At 36.4% G+C, this 22,974-nt stretch overlaps 1 protein-coding gene across 4 annotated transcripts in view; it reads left to right on the forward strand.

The window, feature by feature from the left end:
• Positions 1–12,580: 12,580 nt before the first annotated feature.
• LOC136836930 (collagen alpha-1(XI) chain-like) overlaps positions 12,581–22,974 on the forward strand; it is a 57,654-nt gene continuing 47,260 nt past the window's right edge. Inside the window, exon 1 of one of the 4 annotated variants that reach the window (XM_067101432.1) lies at positions 12,581–13,122. In XM_067101432.1, the coding sequence (XP_066957533.1) occupies positions 13,047–13,122 (76 nt within the window). In that variant the 5' untranslated portion in view covers positions 12,581–13,046. The remainder of the gene's footprint in view (positions 13,123–22,974) is intronic. The other 3 variants (XM_067101431.1, XM_067101434.1, XM_067101433.1) reach the window with 3 other exon arrangements.

The following is a 22,974-nucleotide window of genomic DNA, read 5'->3' on the forward strand; positions in this document are numbered from 1 at the left end:
ACAGCATTATACCGAGAACACCGAAAGATAGATCTATTTTCGGCGGCCTTGATTATACACTGTACAGAAAACTCGACTTTTTTTACTTGTTTTTATTGATTACTGCTTCACAGTTGCACAATTACTGCTTGTTTCTGCATGAAAACGAATAAAATCTGTTTTATTTTGGTTATTGGTTCTGAAACTCAATAGAGATTATTGGAATGATTAACATTTCCTCTTTATTGGTCTCCTTGCCATAAGACCTATAAGAGCTGGCACACGTATACTTGGTTATATATCAACAACTCATTTGACTAGTTTTGAAAACTAAATCCTTTTTAATTTTGATCTTCTCTTCAACATGTAACATCAGTCAGTGCTGATACTTTCCTTTCCAGAGAAAATTAAACTCTCATCTCATTACTTGGAACTTTGCTCACCCCTTTTGAAGTAGAACAAGTTCCTTCAAAAGGCTTCAACATAAATATATTGCGTCTTTTGTTGGACATACATCGACAAAGAAAAAGGCGAGACGTTTCTCAGTCCACTGTAATTAAATTATCTTTTTTAGACCTTCCTCTTCTGTTTATTTTTTCTGCGCTTACGATGAGGCGAAGTAAGGAATATAGATGAACAACAGACTTGAGCGACAACATGAATCCCAGCGATAGGCAGAGACCAACTGAAGAGAACCCAGCAATGCTATGTATGATCCTATTCAGTAGAGCTTTCATTGCATCGTTAGAGAAGGTCGTTTCTTCTTATTAAAAGGTTAAGGCAACGTCATGACTTCGACTTTATAATTAACAGTCTTTCAGCTATAATCGTCATATATGATTCTGAGGTGCTAAAATAAAAGCATTATTTTCTATCGCGTTTCTTCCCTTTATGCTAGACTTTAAACTTTCGGTAATTCTCGCAATGATTTTTTTTTCTTTTCCTGTTGAGCTCGCTTCGATGAATTAAGTTTCTTCTGAACCTTTCCCCCTCACCCGGCCCCAGCGCCCCCCCCCCTTTTCCATTTAAAACTACGTCATATTCTGACTATTGCATCAACAAGGTAATGATTTTTTTTTCATACGATCCATAAAGTACTCCTCCATCTCCTTTGCATTAGCTTGTAGATGAAAATATTGTTTCTTAATATTTTCACTCACTGAGTATATGCTAACGAACCCATATTTCGAATAAGGAAGCCTATATAATATTGCTAATAATCTAAAAGGATCCCAAATCTACCAACTAGGTCATCTTTTTCTCTATCGCCTATTTTTACGCTCAGACGAATTCAGAATCTACAGAAACTTCATATCTTCTTGGGAAGTAAAAAAAAAAAAAAATGGCTAGTTCAATTACGCATAACTGAAACTGATTGGAGGAAATAACGTTACAGTCATTTACGCAGACAAATAGACAGACAGACAGAACCACAAACGCACACGCACACACACATCTATATATATATATATATATATATATATATATATATATATATATATATATATATATATATATAATTTAATAATAGGACCGCATTTAAACAGGATGGTATTTAGCAGAGATATTTATTCAGAAAAGTTATAAGCTTTCTAGGACTAACTTTCTAGAACTAACTGTGTAAGTGATAAAGTTTATATACATATATATATATATATATATATATATATATATATATATATATATATATATGTATGTGTGTGTGTGTGTATGTATGTATCTGTGTGTGCGTGAGTACGAACACATGACTGCATTAGTATGTGTATTAGGAGCACTCCAAAGAAAAATAAACTTCATTTGACAAAGTAAATCTTTCTGTATTGTAACGAAATGAAAGCAACGGAAATTTACTATAAACGATATAAACTTGGAACAAGAATTATTTCGATTTTTGTTTTCTAAGGGCTTAGTCCTAAAAATTCAATCAGATCTCGGCACAGTGAGTGAAAATCTTTGACATGTGGCGTAATCTTTGTCTTGATCTTTTCTCTGACACTTGTCAAAAGTTTTTTCTTTACTCATGGACCAGCTTTCATTCATAAAAAAGAATATATATTTCATCACTGAAATCTCACACCCTAAAGTGGGTAAACACAACTTGGATCAAGCCTTTGCTCATTATGACTGTATTCTCATGTGCAATTATTATTATTATTTTTTTTTGAGAACATGTGTCGCTGTATATTTTTTTTTCTTTAATTCACAGTAGTGGTTTCTTACTATTTAGTCTCCTACTGTGTTGCTGTTATGGTGATGTTATTAATGTTAACATTGTTATGTTATTATCAATGTTATCATTAGAAGTATTATCAGTTGCCGCAAGTTATAATATCAGTAGTATACTGATATCAGTGCTGAAAGGGAAACTGAGAGTAAGAAGGCTTTAAAGGTTTAACAAGAAGGAAACTTCAAAGCAGTTGCAAAATGAAGCAATTGTTAGGAGAGGATGGAAAGTAAGATGGAAGAAGGAGGATATGAATGGAGGTACAGTAAAAGGAATGAAAGTGGTTGCAGCCAGGGGCAGAGGGGACGTTTGCGAAGAACCTTAAGCAAAGCCTACAGTGCACCGCGTGAGGCGCACAGATGGCACTATCGTCCTACGGGGAGTGCGTGGGGAACTAAAAGAACAGGAATTTTTTATTTTGAAAGATAGGCGCAAGGAACTGATAGGAAAGTCTCACATTACTAATAACACAGAAAATTGATGTTCTGTGTTTTATTCTTCTCACCTTCTCATAGAGCCTAGGCCTCTCGTTATTCTGACAACCAGTATTTTTTACATGCTTTTATTTTTTCTGTAACTTATAAAGACGGCGAGAAACTATATAGCTGAAACTCTCTAAAATGTTGTAAACTGTAAATTCTTCCTAACAAGTCATATTTCACTGCAATTTTTGAGTTTTCTATTTTTATTTTGGCTGGCAATGATTCCGCGTAATCCCATTTCTGAGTAACGTTTACAAGTAAGGCTCTGCCAGACGAGCAGCTTTTCTGGGAGTGAAAGGTAAAATAAATAAATTTCGGTGTGAAAACAAAGCCTTATTCTTAATACATGTTTTACCAGATCAAGAGCCTTTACGTGACTTTTCCTCTGGTTTTAGCCTTTGATGTTGTTTTCAGTCTTTTTGTTTTTTTTCACCCAGTGTATATTTATCTAGTCTCTCTCTCCGTAGCTTTCCTTGCATTAAATTCCTTACAGCTGCAGAAGGCCTTAAGGTTAAAGGCTACGGTAAATTTTCCTCTGATACCACGCACGCGCTAGCACAAACACAACACACACATATACACACATATATACATATATATAATATCCTATATATATATATATATATATATATATATATATATATATATATATATATATATATATATATATATATATATATATATATATATATATATATATGTGGGTGTGTATGCATATACATATATATACATGCATATAATATATATATATATATATATATATATATATATATATATATATATATATATATATATATATATATATATATATATATATATTTTCCTTTCTCAAAGTTTTTGCAAGCCAATTTAGAGGATGAGTTCTGGCCGCTCTTATTGCAGTAACGATCCTTTTCCAATAAATGAGGTCAGATTGAAAAAAACATTGCAGCTTCGAATAGTCAACTTGAGTATTCTAGCTTACTGAAAAACTTATTTTCTCTTAAAGGATCTTGATCATCAAGAATTGAAATCTTACAGACCAATTTCTAACTTGTTCTTTTTGTCAAAAATGATTGAGACTTCCGTTTTTAGATCATTTCAGTCAGCACAGAAGATCATCGGCTTATCGGAAATTCCATTTACGGAAACAGCTCTTTGTGCCGTAATTAAATTGTTAAATTCTCCTAGATCTTAGCGCTGTCAGTGTTAATAGAGGATATGACTGCTGTTGGGATCGATGGGGATGCTCTTAAATGGTATTTATCGAACAGATCTTCCAAGGTGAAAAAGATAGATATTCTGAAAGTAGAAATATGGCCCGGTTCGATTTATACTTCAGTTGTTTTGATATTTATTCATGGCGTTCAATGTAAATTTTTTGCTGATGACACCCAGTTTTATTTAATAGTTCCAATTATTCAACTCTCCGAAATGGATGCAAAAGAAAAAGTGAAACTAAATGAAAATAAAACTGAATGTATTCTAATTGGCTCTAAATCTAACTTAAGAAGGTTTGATAACGTTTTCTTCAACAAGTTTTTTTAGAGTTGATGGTTCTTTGACATTTGTGAACATATTAACAAAGGACCGCAAATTATCATCTAAGATCCATTAGAAAAATCTTAAGAGATGCCACTAAGCTGCTAATTAAAAATAGAAGAATTGTAACTCTGACCGAATTATCGACTTAAGCAAATGATTTTGAATGACGCCTAATTGTTGGCTCCAACCTTAATTAAATTACAGTTACCAGACGATTATTTTTAAACTTAACATATCAAGCTATTAGCACGGGAGAACCATGTTCAGATACGAGTTGGGCCTGGTGATAACCTTCAATTTAACCTTCACCACTTGACCAAGAAAAAGGATCTAGATTGTATAATCACGTATCAGTTAAGTGTGAAAATATCTTTCAGTTCAAAAAATTGAAAACCCATTTATTTTCACTCAGCTATAATACTGAGACAAATGCAATTAACCCTCTTTGACTTTTAAACTTTTGTATTTTTGTAAAATATAAGTGATTTGAAATCCCGTCTGAACGCGAAAGAAGGGATACTTGATAAATCAGACATAGACATAGACATATATATATATATATATATATATATATATATATATATATATATATATATATATATATATATATATATATCTGAATATATAGAGGATGATATGGTAAACAGATTAAAAAACAGACCCTTCTATACAAAAACTTATTTTCATCTTGATCAAGCAAAGTTTATTAACAAATGTCTAAAAAGTAACATATGCGATTATTCTTCAAGCCCTTTCCAATTATTCAACCTCCTCAAGTCTGCGCCTCTAACTTCTCAATTTCTTCACAAGTTTTTTTTAGATATGGTTGTCACTACAAGGCCTAAGATCCAAATAGAGAAAAAATGAAGAATTTCTGACGCGGCTGAGTGACGCCCTTGGCAGAGCTCGACGAACCCGCACCTGACATGTCAGATAGAGGATAACCTTCAATAACCTTCACCACTTGACCAAGAAAAAGGATCCACGCTAAAAGATAAATGCCTAAAGCACCAACTGTTTATTGTCTCAAAGACCTGAGAAGACTGTATCAGGGGGTATCTTATAAGGTCAAAAGAAAGGAAGTAAACTGCTTTTCTGTACGACTGTGGAAACGCTCTTCAGCCTGATCGTAAACACAAAAGCACCATGTTTCAAGGGACGCTTTCAGTCCTAGCACCTCCCTCAGTGCACTGTAAATATTACTTAATGTTCTTTGCAACGTCCCTTCGGCCTCTAGCTGCAACCCCTTACATTCCTTTTGCTGCAACTCCGTTCATATTCTCTTTCTTCCATCTTACCTTCAACCCTCTCCAACCAATTGTTGCATAGTGCAGCTGCAAGGTTTTCCTCCAGTTACACCTTTATAGCCTTTTTACTTCCAGCTTCCCTTTCGGTGCTGAATGACCTCATAGGTCCCAGTGTTGGCTTTCGGCCTAAATTTTATATTCCAGTTCTAAAGACTAAACTATATGAAACCGTTCAAACCTTGTTATCAATTTTGCGAGCAAACGTATTTGATATTTCACTTATACATTCCATAGTCGTCCTTGAGAAAATAACATCTAATTATAATTGTTTATCATAGACATTCTTCCTCTTTTACTTTGGAGCCTTGTAGCAAGCAAAGTTAACGGATAATTTGCTTTCATTATATGTCAGATGCATTTTTACTCCATTTAAATACTAAATAAAAAATTACGGAGCTAAATATTTCCTTTGTGGATATAGAAGCATTATTGAACTGAAAAAGAAACAGAGCGATAATGTTTTTTGAATGTCAAAATTAATGATTGAAGCCAATAAAATATTTCGTTGCTAATCACCAATTATTCTGGACATATTTAGCGTTTGCAGAGAAAAATCTCCCTAATAAAGCATAGCCGCCATTAAACTTAATCATTCAGACTCTGCAAATCTAGCTTACAGGAAAGGTAAATCATCTGTCATAATTAATAATCGGGAGTGTTGCAGACGATGCAAATGCCAATTGGAATGGTTGAAATCCAAATGGAAATCATGACAAGATAACAGTAGCTTCAGTAGCAGCAATTAATAAGGAACGGAGGCTTCTTGAGGCCTTGTGTTTAAGCTTTACGGAAAAACAGCTTCATTTCTAAACTCCTTTGATATCTTATGTAAGATAAATATAATGAAAATAAAAGTAAATAAAATTTCAATAAGCAGGGAATGTCTTTTGGAATGGAAGACTTGATTATTGTTAGCAATGCAGATACACTAAAATACACGCAAATGCATACATGCATGAAAGATACAAAAAGAAAGGTATTAAACAGAAAGTGTATGATATTTTTATAAACAGACTCCTAAAACTAATAGCACTGAGCTCTAAAACGACCGACGGAGAACCGCTGATACTGAAAGGAAAGTATATAACCTTTTCGATGAAATTACAGTTTTTAACACCAAAGAGAAATGATTATAAACTAGCAGGAAATGGGGGAGAAGTGCTTTTCATTAAAGGTCTAATTCATATGATGATGACTCATGCGAATAGACGTTTAAGAAGCCTCAGAATACAGAACGTATACGTTCCACTTATTCTAAGCAGAACAAAAATGGTCATATCTAAAAAGGTGGACTACAGTTATTCGGAATTTTCGTGATTTGCATCCTAAGAATCAAATCTGAGCTTCAAAAGGCTGAAGTGTTTAAGAAGCAAAAGAAGAAAATGGATACAAATGACAATGAATCGTGAAGGGTCCTCCCAAAGGGATGAAACAGGAATGTGTAAGGTTCATTTATAAACCTCTGGCTGCCACTACCAAACTATTTAGAAAAAGCATAAAAAAAGAGACCAATCTAAATTATCTCTTTCTAAAAAGGCACTGAAATGCTATAACATTGTTTTTCGTTTTCATAATTTATTATTTATTTTTTTTTGTCTTCAAACAGAAAACGTACTATATAAATTTTGGAGATTACAAAACGAATCTGCCGGTCAAAATAAACTACCTACAGCAATGATATATATTTTTAATATGTGTTGACAAAATGAAATTAAAGGGAACATCGCACACGTATGTATATTGATCAAATGTACAAAACACACACACACACATAGATAGCTAGATAGATATAAAAACATATATACACAGTACATAATACAAATATATATGCGTGTGTGTGTGTACATATATATGTATGTGTGTATATATATATATATATATATATATATATATATATATATATATATACATATATATATATATATATATATATCTGAATGGACTGTTGATCAAACTCTTGTTTATGGTAGCTACAGGAAAATTTTTGAAGCTCTTGCGGTGAAATATTTGCCAAGTGTACAAGGGGTTTGAAGGCTTGACAGACATGGTAAGAAGTTCAGTGTATGTCAAGGGCTAATTCAGTCCGCTTAGGATGGGTTGGTCATGTGGAGAGAATGGAGGACGATAGGTTGACGGAAAGACTACATAATTAGAAAGGATTAAGAGGGAAGATAAAAAGGCATTTCCAGGAAGCGCGAGTGTGTGTTTAAGACTGAAGAAAATGGGGCAGTGTGAGTAGTGGGGTTTGGTGCCTTCTCTGCAAGTGGTTGAAGCAATTAATGCTATGCTAGTTTTCTATGCAAGGGGTTTATCAACGTTTCAGCAGCTGAGGTATTATTATTATTATTATATTATTATTATTATTATTATTATTATTCAGAAGATAAACCCCAGTTCATATGGGACAAGCCTTTGCGGGCCACTGACTTGAAATTCAAGATTGCAAAGAGTAAGGTGTTTATTTGAAAGAAGTAACAAAAGATAATAAGAAATACCGAAAGAAGAGGTCAGTGATTAGAAAAGAAAAAAGATAAATGAATAAATTAGTAAATAAACAGATAAAAAATTATAAAAACCAAGGTGAATAATGTGATAATGAACGTTGCAATTTTATATCTTTAAAGAGGTCACCCTCTATTAGAGGAAATAGCTTGGTGTTGGAAAAATATACATATTTAGCAAGCCCTTTTTTGTAGTTTGGCTTTACCCCACAGAATAAACAATATGACACTTGATATTTCCGTAAACCTACATATACATATACTATACATATACAAATAAATAAAATATATACAATATAAAATAATATATATATATATATATATATATATATAAATATATGTATATATATAAATACATACATATATATATAATATATATATATATTTGTATATATATATATGTCTCGGATCATTCATTAATTCAAATTCATTACTTTTGAAATAACTGGCACCCAAAAAAATTATACTGGTACATGAACAATAGTCGACGTACCCGGGTATCGACTCAACCATCAAAAGAAATACAAGCAGAGGCTGACTCTGTTGTACATCTGTCGAATTCAGACTCTGTGCTCGGAATCTTAAGCGACCACCATGATTGTAAAGTATGTGAGTACAAGTGGCTATGTATGTGTACGAGAATTCGTCAACTAGAAATTATAAAATTAATAAGAGAAATAAACAAGAATCAGGGAACAGCTTCATTGCTGAATAAACCTAAAATACTTTACTTTTTCGTGTTATACGATAAAAGTAGTAAAAGATCAGCCTGGGGCTCTAGGCTACTAAGATGACAGTCCTATTGGACTTCTTGATAGAGCAGCTTGCGTTTCATAGATTAACCAAGAAGCTACCTAGACCAACCTTGATAGAAATTCTCCGAGCCATGACCTTATGAAAGTTGATGTTAAAAGCAACGATGAATATTTGGGGGGAATTCTCTCTCTCTCTCTCTCTCTCTCTCTCTCTCTCTCTCTCTCTCTCTCTCTCTCTCTCTCTCTGACGGCTAAGACGTCTTGGTCGTTAGCCCAGTGTGGGTGATTGAGGGTCTGAAGGTTAATATGTTATCCACGTCAAGTCTGTGTTTGTTTCGTGCCTTTGGAATTCAACGAGACACATCAATTGTGAAGGACTATTTGATATGCGTAGGCTCAGTATCATTACAGAGTTGAGAGAGGAGGAAAATCTGATTCTTTCCCCCCAAAACTGAAATTCTCATTCATTTATCAACAGTGATTAAGATTCTCAGGAATTCCATTACTGACCTTGCTTTCCATAGGCAAGAAAAACTATAAAATTTATCAGTATTTCCCTCTTGCATATTTCCACAAGTTTTCTTTATTCTGCGATGGTCTTGAGTTTCACATGTTCGTTTGTTTTTATAACGAGAGCTTACATTCCTCCTGTTAAAGAAGTTAAGCACGAGTGAACTTAAACACTAGGGGGCTGAAAGCGCTTCTTTTCTTCCAGTGAATAAGATAATAGCATGCGACTCAGGCATTTGTAATATGCTATATTATTTACTCTGAATCGTGGAGGTCATTCCTTGTCTGTAACTCTTTTGGTCAGATCTGATTTCACGTCTCGTTTCAATACTTTGTCTAGACCTAAAGTGGGGCATAAAAGTTATTCAGCCCGGTTGATTAAGATGAGAATATAGTAATGAAGTTAGTGGAAAGAAATTTAACGACAAATATTCTAAAATAACTGAGAATAGGACAAACACACCCGTAAATATTTTCCACTCAAGGAAATGAAGGAAGTTCCCCGAATAAGGACTGTCTACAAACAGCTCCTAAAATCGAAGTGGAGGTTATTTGTTACATCAAGTCTCTTTTAAAGGGATCGGGATCTGCAACTCTGACTGGTCGTTCATTGGAAAAAAAATACAAATATGCTTTTTTTTTCTCGTATATCCCAAAACAAATCAAGTTAATGAGAACTTACGATACATAACAAACACTCGCCACCATTAAACTGTTTACCTCGAGCTTATGGAATTCTTACTAACACACGCACATGAACACAAATATACAAGCTTGGGATCTCAGTGCATGTGCATGTTTTTATTTGTCTCTCTCTCGCCTAAAATATTTTCTTTATTAATCAGCACGCTGTTATTGAGAGCCACAACAGAAAGTCCTGCCAGAAACCTGCTTATTCTTGAGTTACCCCTTGAGCAGCACACTCTCGAAGGGGTCAACTAAATGATGTATCTGGGAAGAAGTCTCCGGAGACATTTGATGGTAACGTTTCAATTTCGACCATTAACCGTGGTGTAACGATGCAGTTCCTTTAAGTAGCTCTTTCACTGATGAGGGTCATATGCATCCATTTATCTATTTGAGAAGCACCTCTTGAAGAATGTTTATGGAGCCGGGAGCGATGTTCATCACTCCTATCAGCTACTGATCGTCAGAAGTCACAAATAGAACATTCTCAGTCACCTCCGAAAGAGCAAGATGCCATTGATGGTTAGAACATGACACAGACCGTGCTCTATTTCGGATGTGATCTCACTGATTACGTCCACACTGATTTAGTTCTCGAATTCTAGGACTAACAATTCGAAGCAAGAACGACTGACAAGAACAGCCTCATGTATCGAAAAGCAAGGTGTTGTACTGTTCTCCTGTCGCGGAAACCTTCACAAAATAGAAACGGTATATTCTTGAAACGAACGAAATGCAAATCAGTATGGTGGTTGGGGGTTTTAAATGTACGTAACACTGAATCAACCACGACGTAAAGGGGATCTTTGGAATAAAGTGACCGATGAGAAGAATGCATAATATATTCGTTCAGCCTCAGAGGAATTTGCCTGCTATTTCGCCATCAGCTGACACGACTGACCCCTGGTAACATTTTTCTGTATCATTAACGATTACATAATATTGGTTATGAGTTTCAGAAGTATTATCAGAAAATTAAGACCTACAAGTGAGAGAGAGAGAGAATTTTCTCATGTTTTTAAGAACAAGAAAAATTTGTAAACACAATGTGTAAACATTCCCAAAAAATTGCATAATCTTTTATAAAATGAAAATAACGCAACAGATATCTGGCAAAGCGTTTGCGTGATGAAGCGAAGTTGAACATGCAAGGTATGGGTTTTGTATAAGGAAGGTTGACAATTCTGAGGTATTATAGAATTCACAGAATCTCCCTAAGATTACCTATATACGGAAGGAACACACTTCACTTCTTATTATGTTGCTCCTAATTCTTCGCAGTTTTGTCAGTTAGTACAGTCTGCACGTAAAAACTAAGGACGATTGCTGAACCACATGTCTTCTTTAGAGTGTACAATTATCCTTCAACACTGCTCCGAAAGCAACATTAAGAGTGAATATTAACTATGTTGAGAGAAGGATGCTACTTCATAATTAAATCTACCATTCCTTAATAACGTGGTTACGATGATTTAAAGTCCTGTGGGGTTAGATGGTTTCAGATAATCAGGGCGTTAATGTACGTCTGCCCACACCTCCCCGAACAAAATACAGAAGCCCCAAGACCACTCTTTGAAACCTAATTTCAAATTCCTAAGCTTTTCACGGAAGACTCGCCAGTCCGTGAACTTCCAATGGATTTATTTAGGGTTTAGCTGATGTCCGAGATATAGTTACCTACGAAAATGTTTGCCTGAATTCTCTCTCTCCATGGTATTTGCATTGTCTCTGCTGTGTAGGAGCCAGCAAGACCTCTCCCTCCCACGTACATCATCATCACTCGCATCCTATCCGTCAACTCCACCTACACTTCCTTCTTGGTAAACTTACCCATTCCACCTACACATTCTCCGTCCTTATAGACTCATCAAGTTTTGCCCATAAATTCAACCGTTATTTGTAAACTATTGAGCTAAAAAACTCAGTGGTCTCCGTCTGTAAGGGTGGTCTCTGTTTAGAAGTTGTTACACGCTCCAGTAAAATGCGCCAGGAACATCTTGTTTTGATTCCTCGCCGCAGTTTGTGTCTACATCTACAAACAATATGAGATTGATCTCTCATCATCCCCCTCCTCACCCTTTTATCCTTCTCCTCCTCCGCCTTCTTCTTCTTCTCCTCCTCCTCTTCTTATTCATGTCTGTAGCCCTCTGGTAAGTCACTGCGAACACCCACTCGTTGGGTCTGTAATTCTTCTGGAACTCCTCTCGCATTTTTCAGTTTTTTTATGACACTTTAAAAGGTCGAAGAGCCTTTTTCGAAACAAAATATTATGTATATATATAACCGTGAATATATATGTGTGTGTGTGTGTATATATATATATATATATATATATATATATATATATATATATATATATATATATATATATATATATATATATATATATAGAATTTAGATATAACAGAACGAATCCTATACAACCGTATTAATTGGAATGCACTGCTATAAATGTTTGTCCTGAATTTTTATTTGCTTCTGAAGGCTTCCGGCGAAGACCATCTTTTCCCAGTTTGCGCGAGGAGCGTTGTGCCCGTTAAGTCTTTGAGAGAGAGATAGAGGGTCATGAGACGTCTGCAAATATACAGACGTGTGAGTGGAATGTCACTTTGTCGGTTATGGCAGCTGCGAGGTGCAGGTGTGAGGTCCCCCTGGATGTCGTGGCTCTGATGATGCCACCGTGGCTCTTTCTCAACGGCGCTGCCACTGTACGGCCTCCATTCACAGGATTCCAACCAAACTACCCTGTCACGATGACTGCCCTTCGAAGTCTCTAGTGCAGACGCCCCTTCTTCGTCGCCATGGAGCCAAAGGACACGGAAATACGGGCCGAGAAGAAGCATTTCGATTTCGGGCCATGTGTGGGCGTCAGATGGTAGCGAACGACAAGCTGGGTCGAGTTTGGTGACTGGCACTGTATCGGGGCGCGGTGGGGCAGGGCAGGGCAGCCTAACATATCGGGTCCTGTCATGGTAAGGAACAAGTGAGAGAGCGAGTGAGAGCGAGAGAGGCTGCGCTATGCGGGAGGTGCGCGGCTAACTCTTAGCACCGAGAGTCGCCTCTCCTCCCTCTCCACTATGGACAAGGCCCAGCGCCTGAGGCTTATACTGCAGGGGCTAATATGGGCTTGGATCTATCGGCATGTAGACGCGGGTAAGTACTGACAAATACTCCTCACTTCAGCCTCTGCTATGTTTTTCTCATTTTCGAATAGTATGCGGCTACTGCCTTCTTGCGAAATGGCCCAAGTTCTAGCAGGGTAAAAACTCATTTCCAGTGCTCCAAACTGTCAATGGTCGCACGTTTATAAAATAGATTATGTAGATGAAAACTGATGAGAAATGCAATGTGCTTGCGCCAGAGTTATTTTTAAGACTAAATACTGATAAAATTTGAACTGAATGATGATAAGCGCTACTCCTCTCTTGAAGGCTGTGTCCTCCCAACTTAAAAGATTTTTTTTTGTTTTTATAACAAGTAGAATTTATAAGGCGAATTGTACGTTAGTAATGTGATTCTTAAACTTAACAAATAGATGGCATTTTGCATTGCCACATTACGTGCGAACGATCATCTATTAAATTTAATACACGAAATAGACCACGTCTAATTCTAACTGACATTAATAGTCTTGGCAAATAGTGCATATCCTTGGGCAATACGTAGGCAATGACTATGATTTTGCTGACACATTATGGTCTCTAGGAGATTTCGATGCTGATAAAGTCAGCAAACTTTTGATAAAGTTGATTTTTGCAATTTTATGTTCATGTTTGTACACAAATTCACATGAACAATGTTAATCACTCGTTTGTCCACATGAAATTCCATTTCGATAACGTAATATTTCATTTATGATAATTAGACCTATGAATTTTTTCATATTGGTTTTCGCGAAATTGAAATGGAAGAGCAATGCTTTATGATGGCTAACTCTGCATTTACATGTTCATTCAACGGAAGAAACTTTCTGTATTCTGTTAAGATTGAATTTTAGACAAAAGTCATTACCACAACCAAAAAATTACGTTACAGTACGTAGGCAATGTTGTGTACGGGTATATGTGTCCGTGCTAGTACACGTGTGTGTGTTTGAGAGAGAGAGAGAGAGAGAGAGAGAGAGAGAGAGAGAGAGAGAGAGAGAGAGAGAGAGAGAGAGTCCCTAACAGGCATAATTTCTAGGCAAATGTATTTCAAAGTTAAGAAGAAAGTCGCTGCTTAAGTGGCCCAATATATTCTTGATGGTCCTATTGTGTAGACCACTCAGGCACACACCGTTCCTGTCCACAACAATATGATCTGTTAAACGACGGCTGTAAAACACACATGGAAAAAGAAGAACATCTTTGATATTCGAGACGAAGTGTACAGACATCAGTGCCTGACTTTGGACGGGATGAAGAATGCTATTGCCAAGGGAGAACTGCTCCGATTTGAGAATTGGATTTTGCAATTTGCCTCACTGTGTTTCTGCTCGCTGAGCAGCAGAATAATAAGAGGGTGTCTAACTGCACGTCAAAGCAACATTTTAAAGTATAAATTGATTCCATTTAGTAGAGCATCTTAAAGGTCTCTTAAATCAGATCTCAAAGATTGTTTACAAAAAACAAAAGGTCTCCAATTTTGCAGAAATCACCGCACGTCTCAAATGAAAAAAGTATATCAGTCCCAATTCTCGTTTAGGCAGAAGTTTTACTTGTTTTGTTGACAATTGCTAGGACATGACAGTGTGCATTCTTTCTGAATACGATCTGAATTAACGATTTTATTATTTATTCGGTCAAAGTTCGAGTGAAGTCCTGAGGAAATTATTGATAATTTGCAACCCATTATGATTTAGACTGAGAAGATCTTTCAAAGGATGATAAGAAAATGCACGGGAGGTCATAAAACAGATCTGAAACTCTTCAAAGGAAAAACTATTGTTATTCATCAGTTGAATTTCATATCATAAAATTTGCCTAATTATTTCTGTAATCTCCGGATGAAAACAACTTTGCTTTGCAGCACGGAACTTCCACTTTCGATTCGTTCTTTCAAAAATTAAAAACTCAATATTCGACAAATCTTTTTCTTAAAATGTGTAAATTTTACACTTTTCCGAGTCTACAGAAAAACTGGGTCCACGAACCCCAGATGCTAAATACGCAATAATTTGCTCAAGAATATTAATATCCAAAGTAAGGGCGATAATTACAGGGAAGTGCCGAGACTTTCGACTCTAGGTTCTCTTCTAGATAAAGATATCGGATTACAGAGCGATAAGGGTTGGGGTGAATAAGGAATTAGAGGCGTTCTTCTTGTGAAAAGATGCAGAGAAAGAAGGCGTTTTTTAATGTCATGTGTGAGTTCAACTTGATTTAGAAGTATGTGTGCGTCTGTGTATCTGCTGAGAGAGAGAGAGAGAGAGAGAGAGAGAGAGAGAGAGAGAGAGAGAGAGAGAGAGAGAGAGAGAGCAAAAATTAGTTTAAAAAATTAGTTAATTTTGACTATAATGAAAAGATTTTACACACACACACATATACATATGTGTGTGTGTATGTGTATATATATATACTTACATATATATATTTATATGTATACATATATATAATGTATGTATGATGGAGAGAGAGAGAGAATACTATAATTGAAAGCCAACATAAATATCGTGCGAAAGGATGCATTTGATCTACCCTTTTGTCAAGGTTTGTTTGCGCTCATCGAATTTCTCGTTTTTTAGTCCAACAGCAACATGTCTACCCTCTTCCTTTCTGTAGCAGCTATTAAAAAAAAAAAAAAACCCGAAATAAGGCCAGTTCTCACTGGGCGAGGACTTAAGGACCCATTTTCACAGTTACTCCCACGCGTGCCCTCTTTTGCGGGGACTCGAGTTATTTTTTTTATTTAGTTCCAAAGACCCCACATTTTTTCCCATTTTTTTTGAGAGAGATCCCAGACACCCTCCATTGACTCACTAGGAGTTTTTGTGTTTCATTTTTGTTTCAGTCTCACCGTTCACTTTTCCCTGCGTTGAATAGTTATGACAGAATTTTTCTTTCCTCCTTTATCCTATTTCGCCCATCTTTTTCCGTTTCCTTCTATTTTCATTTCGGATACAAAAGTTACTGCGAAAACTTTTCAAGAGTTTACTCCAGGATGCGTTCTGCTATGTCGGTCTACCAACAAGGGGCACTTGGAACACATTCATCTTCTTCTTCCGAAGTTCGTTTGCTGGAAGCTTTCTTGGCATTCACCAAATGTCAGTCTAAAAAAAAAGTTTTTTTTTTAAACTCTTGCAATGGCATTTACGAATTCGTTGTTATTATCCACGTACATTGCTTTGCCATTCAAGTTTTTAAAGTCTGTTCCGTCAGCCTCTTTCAGCTAGCTTATAGTGAACTGCTACACATACAAATGAATACACTGGTACTACAGCAAGTATTGTAGCTTATCTGTAAAAGGATTATGTGCAAAAAACTACTACATAAAAAGCCGCTGTGGAACTAGTCTCATCATCCGTCTCATCTCCGTTTGTCTGTCAGTGAGTCTCGTGGTCCAGTGGTAAGTGCATTCAGCTCACAAGCTGAGTGACCAGCGTTCGAATCTCAGACTGGAAAAGGAAGGCTAATATGCTGAGACGTAAGCAGTGAATTATGCACCTAGTTGTTAGTAGACCGTTGTGGGTCGGAAGTATGGAAAAGAGATAAAAAAACTACACTAGATAAGAATTCATTGCTCAGTCTGTATATATATAGACATAAACTATATATATATATATATATATATATACATATATATACATATATATATATATATATATATATATCTATATATACTATATATATATATCTATATAATAAATATATATATATATATATATATATATATATATATATATATATATATATATATATATATATATATATATATATATATATATATATATATATATATATATATATATATATATATATATATACACACACACACACTCGCGTGTGTTTGTGCTATTTATTTATGAAAGTAAAGCTTAAATATGCTTAAATTAATATTATATCTAACCCAAGACTAGTCTCATGCCGTCAATCCAGCGAGAAAGGTCATTGCAGGGATGTGTCATCGTCTAGAAGTTTTCTTCGGGTCCTTCTTCTGTTTTTTTTTTTATCACTTTTTAAGATAGGCATGTCTGGCTCGGGTTACTCTCTCTCTCTCTCTCTCTCTCTCTCCGAAACTAATAGGGCAAGAAGTGCCAGAACCCTGGTAAAAGGAAAAATAAAAAAGGAGAGAAGACGACAGTCACAGGATAAGCAACAGGATTCAGAGAGAACGGGAGTGACGTTAACTGTCTGCTTCTCAGACTCTTCTTCTCTCATTCTCGGTTCTTTACATGATCTGTTTTTTAATTTTTTTTTCCTTGACCCACTCTCTGTCTTTCTGAACAAAATACTGTAGACCTGAATCCAAGGTCGCTGTAATATGCAGCAGTGAGACTGCAGGCAAAATTACGTTGAAGCATTGATAGTAACAGTCTCGCTAAGAGACAAGACTGAAACACGTGCAGGAACAGAAGAGACGGGACAGACTACACGAGATTGCTACATAATAACCTCTGGAGCCGAAAGGAAATATAAAAACACAGTGAATGTGATGAGAGGCGTCGTAAGAAAGTTTCCCAGAAGTGAATGTGAATGACTTTGGTACAAAATGAAGAAGAGGGATAGGTAAATGACAAGAGGTTCTCATCAGTAAGGAGGCAGACGTTGCCTGAGGAATGAAGGATTGAAAAGGGACGAATTATGGTAAAAAAGTAAACTGTAAACAGGCAATGAAGAGGTGGAAATAGGAAGAATAATTAGCCGATGACGCGATCAAAAAAGCGGACAAAAAGAAACAAAAAAAAGAAAAGGAAAGAAAACCGAAAGAATGGAAAGAGAGAGAGAGAGAGAGAGAGAGAGAGAGAGAGAGAGAGAGAAAGGACAAAAAGCTGAGGTCAACATGCGGAAAGAGCACAACTGAGAAAACTAAAGGATTATTAGAAAATTGTTCCCTCAACGCTGGTGCGCTCGTGGAGGCTGAAATAATCAGTTTCAAGTAGAGACTTTATATACAACATCATGTTTGCTTGTTGCCTACAACTAATGCTTAGATGCGCCAAAACACGGCGGTTTTAGACTTCTAATTTATTATCACATGCCCGTTAAAGGAGCGCCAAGGCACTACATTCACAAGTAGCTCTGTGATCAAATAAGTAGGAAAATTTTCAGGGCTGTGCGTTTGCAGAGGAGTTACCATACTTGTAACGGTTCTAACTCCTACGAACATATTATGAACCGTAAACGAACAATTTCAGTTACGAAGGGAAGACTCGGGAAGTTTTTCGGTTTTTATTCCATCATTCTTACGAATACAGTATGTTGGTTTAAATCATGCAGATATCACAAACATCATGTAACGTTTTCGTGACTTGAAAGCACGCGCACAACAAACTTCGCCCGGTTGCATAATACTTTTATCTGCAGTGATATTAAAACCAAGGTCTGTTGCATATGGAATTTGACTGGAAACTGCTAGAATCGCACCGTAGAGGTTTCTGAATGATATCACTCTTCTGACAATAATCGCGTGAGAAGGTAAAAAATTAACCATCAATCACTAATTTCCCTTGAATGATCTTTTTCCTCGTTTGTAGTTTGTCGACACAACCTTGCACATACAAGGTGATGGCCATATTTCATTTAGAAACGAATGCAGCATAACAGGCGAGACAAAACTCACTTGCTTCTGCAAATACCACTGATAACTTACTGAATATTTCATCTTTCTTATACACAAACAATAATATCGGCATCAAATCGGTGGCAAGCCTTGCCACCGCGCAAGCGCTGTCATGCAGCCACTCTAGTGTAACGATGCAGTAAAGGAAGTGGATAAAAGGGGGTTGCGTTTTATTTACTCTATGAAATAATAAAGAAAGGAACTATATTGTACTCCCTCAAGTATCATGCAGTAACAGGCAAGGAGGTTCAGATGCCTTTAAGGGCAAAGTTAGTTTGTTCACGCAAAGTAGAAGTGACTGAAAAAGAAAAGTTGAAGAGAAGCTAAACGATGCACAAGGAATTGCAAGAAAATGGACAGACTCTCTCTAGGGTGCCTTATCATTTACATGACTCATTATCATTTGCGTCATTGTTACTTCAAATATCATATGTCAACAGCCTATTTGCCACTTAGAAAATGAATAAGTTATTACGAGAGTTTTTTTTACATATCTTTCTTTAATTGCAATAATTTTATAAGTTCTGTGATATAAAAAAAAATACCTATCACTGGCTAGTAAAAACTCGGTAACTGCCGAATATCTTGTTCAAGGAAAGTACCAAATGAGTTTTACAGATGCAGTAGACCCTCCCCCCCAAAAAAATTAAATTGAAGCACATGTACAGTAACTGAATTCAAGAATAAGTCGCGCAGTTAAATCGCTGGGACCTTTAGAAACTTAAACTTGGCGCAAATACTTCTTTCCTGGGCAAGCTGACATGAATATCATTTATAGTTTACTGTCACTGTCCTTATTAATTTTGCTTTGTCATTTATCTTCACTGTTTTTCTTTTTATTTTATTCCATTTACAGTTTACTGATTACTTTTCGGTTCTGTTCCCGGAACGGGATGTTTTCCCTATTCGGGCCCTGGGCTTGTGGCATCTGCTTTTCCAACGAAGGTAGCAGTTAATGTTAATAATAATAATAATAATAATAATAATAATAATAATAATAATAATAATAATAATAATAATAATAATAAACATAACCGAAATAGATAAGATATACATCTTAACATATTAAAGGTTTAAACACACCTTTTCTCCATAATTATTTGCAAATAACTATAAAAAAAGATCAAGCCCAGTAATTTAAAGATTTTCTTTTATTCTTAAAATAAAAAAAAAATGCATTTGGCAAATACCGACTGTCTCACCACGGTATGGCAAACAATATTGCAAAGTTTGAGTCTAATTCATTCTCCGTACACGTCCCTCTTTTTCTTCTGAAAATAAAACCCTCGCCTCATTCCAAATGCGAGCAAATTTAAATTACTTCGAAGTCACTGCATCTCTCTCACGCCAGAGTTAGGTCGGTCCTTTTCTGTACCATTCCCGCTTACCTTAAAAGAATGCCGTGTCTTGGAAAGATTAATATTCCACCAATCATTAGCAAAAACATGTTACAGATACATAAATATAGCAGAGGCTACAGAAATGAAATAAAAGAAGAATGTCCCCAGCATTTCAGGTTCTTTCAACGCATTTTCTAGAAAATGTATCTAGAGAATGTGTTAAAAGAACACGAAAGCGCTTAATACATTCTTTCAGTTCATTTCTGTGGCCCTTGCTGTGTAAACGCACATAAGTTTTTTTCTACTTAGGCCTTGATTCTACATGCAGAATTAGACATTTTTCCTTCCCACTCTGAGGATGGAATTGAAAGCTGTGAAGACTGGTTTAGAGACTGCGTGTCCTGCAGAGGCTACACTTTGGGCATGGGCGACATTGTAAGGACAAGGGGTATCCGAGAGTAAACGATCATCAACTCATGTTACTTGATTAATCTTGGTATTTTGCTCTCGTCCATCTGACCTCATTTGTCGCAGCTGGAGTTTATTTTATTCGAAACTAGTTTTTTTTTTGCTGTTCTTTTTTGCTGGTATTTGTTGATGGTTTGATTCAATTACGATATCAGTGCTATCTCATTCTTTCTTTCACGGCGGCTTCAGTAGTGTCTTTAACTATTATTTCATCTTTGTTTTATGAGGAGACAAGAAATGGGAAAAGAAATGAGAAAGATCATGCGTAGTTTTTAAAGAGGTGTTGCTACAATGCTGGATACATATGTGCCTTTGAAAAAAAACTACCTTTGCGTTAATGATATTCAATAATGAATTCTTTCATTAATGTATTGATGAAAGCAATAACGAAGCAATAATGAATTCTTTAACATTAATGGTATTCATGAAGCGATGTATGAAAGCAATAATTAATTCTGCAACATTAATGGTATTCATGAAGCGATGAATGAAAGCAATAATTAATTCTGTAACAGACTGCTATTCATACATTTGCTGTGAAAGCGAGTCATTCGCCAATCAGAGCTTCTGCTTAAAATGAAAAGCAAAATAACTTTTCGTTATCAAGCGTCATTGCGAATTCACTGAATACTCAAATCACTATTCAAAAGACTCAAATAAAACCACACACACACCACAGATCATAAAGTAATGCAAACGCGCTTGCGTCGTAACAGCTACATTCCTATATAAACAATGACAAAAGATGGCTACTTTCTGAATGTCAGAGGAGTTGTCAGTATCTAGTGCGCAATTCTGGCAGAAGTACTGAGGCTTGTGCGTCTCTCAAAGCCATTATCATAAGACTATTCCAGTATGGGGGGATTTCTGTCAGTGCACCTCGCGCAGTGCACTGTAGGCATTAATAAAAGGTATTTGCAGCATTCCATCGGCCCCCAAGCAGCACCCACTTTTAAGCCTTTTTTTACCTCCTACCCCTTCCTTTCTTCAAACTTACGATCCAAACTCTCTGATTATTACTTCTTTGTGCAATTGTGGGGGTTTTCTCCCAATTCCACTTTTAGATGTTTGTGCTTCATCTCCTTCATTTTCTGGATCTCTTTGCGCTCCAATCCCTTCCTAACACTGTCTTAAACGCCGAATGACCGAAAATGCTTCAGTGCTCGGCTTGACAGCCTAAATTTCGTAAAATTAAATCAAACCAATCGTGAATTTGCCCCTTATCACCTTTCTGTCAACGGTGCAAGGCGCCATGGCAGGCAAGCAAGCAAGCCATCCCCGGGGGGTGAGAGCAGTACGCGTGCAAGAGGAGGGACGCGCTCGCCATCAGCGTGTGCTCGAGTTGCCATGAGTGAGGTCATAGAAGCCTTGTAAATAGATAAATAGATAAGTGGTCTGAGACGGTGAAGTGGCGTTGTCCTCCCTACCTCCTTCGCAGTGTGCTTTCCTTATCCTTCAGCTCTCTCTCTCTCTCTCTCTCTCTCTCTCTCTCTCTCTCCCCTCCCTCCCTTCCATCGCCCTTTCTATCCCACCTCCCCCTTCCCTTCCATTCCCTGCCCACTCTCCTCCTCCTTCCCTCCCCCACTCCCTGCCCTCCTCTCCACACAAACAGCACTTGAGACATTGAAGGTCATTTGATAGTTTACTGAGGTGTAGGCGTAAGTGTGTCCTGGGTGTGGCAAATGCAATATGCGAACGCGCCGAGAGCAGTGGATCGTCCCTCCGAGGGAAAACACAAACAAATGCAGGACTAAGCAAATACATAACATATCATGAGTCATCGGGCGATTAAGCGCCTCAGTTTGTTATCGCGCGTTTCCAAATTGGGTCGTTTAATGAGCTGTTTCTGATTAGCTGGGCTTGCAGTACCGAAGATGCAGTGGAATATGAGCAGCGATCATTTGCATCATCATTCACTGAGGCAGGATGATCTTGTTAGCCAGGATTTATGTGTAAAGATGCATAGTAATGGCTGCTGGTTTGATATTGACCATGGCAGATTGTGACTACCAAGAACACGGCTCTCATGGGACTTCTGGCCCCTTGGAGGTGTTCATTATTTTGTCTCTTGTACATTTTAAACGTTTTGCACTTCTTTTGGAGGTGATAACCACACAAGAAAGGCTGATAATCAAGTTTTAATCATTCTCTTCAGCAATTAACTACCATTTACAAGTGATACACCGAAGTCTTCTCTTTTATAATAAGCTTTACGATAAAACATTTATTTGCAGCAACAAAAAAACAGGCTTATATATTAAATTAAGAGGATGATAACTTTAAGTAGGATTACTGTTGGAATTATAACTGCTATTGACACCAATTCTCATGTTCTTTCCCTTTGGAAGGGACAAGTGTTCTTTGATCCATCTCTAGATGTCACCGTTCTCCAAATCCTTTCGATACCTGCTAACTCGTTTGGTTTAAAGTTGAAATGTGA

Source organism: Macrobrachium rosenbergii, chromosome 57 (genome assembly GCF_040412425.1).
Source record: "Macrobrachium rosenbergii isolate ZJJX-2024 chromosome 57, ASM4041242v1, whole genome shotgun sequence".
NCBI lineage: Eukaryota > Metazoa > Arthropoda > Malacostraca > Decapoda > Palaemonidae > Macrobrachium > Macrobrachium rosenbergii.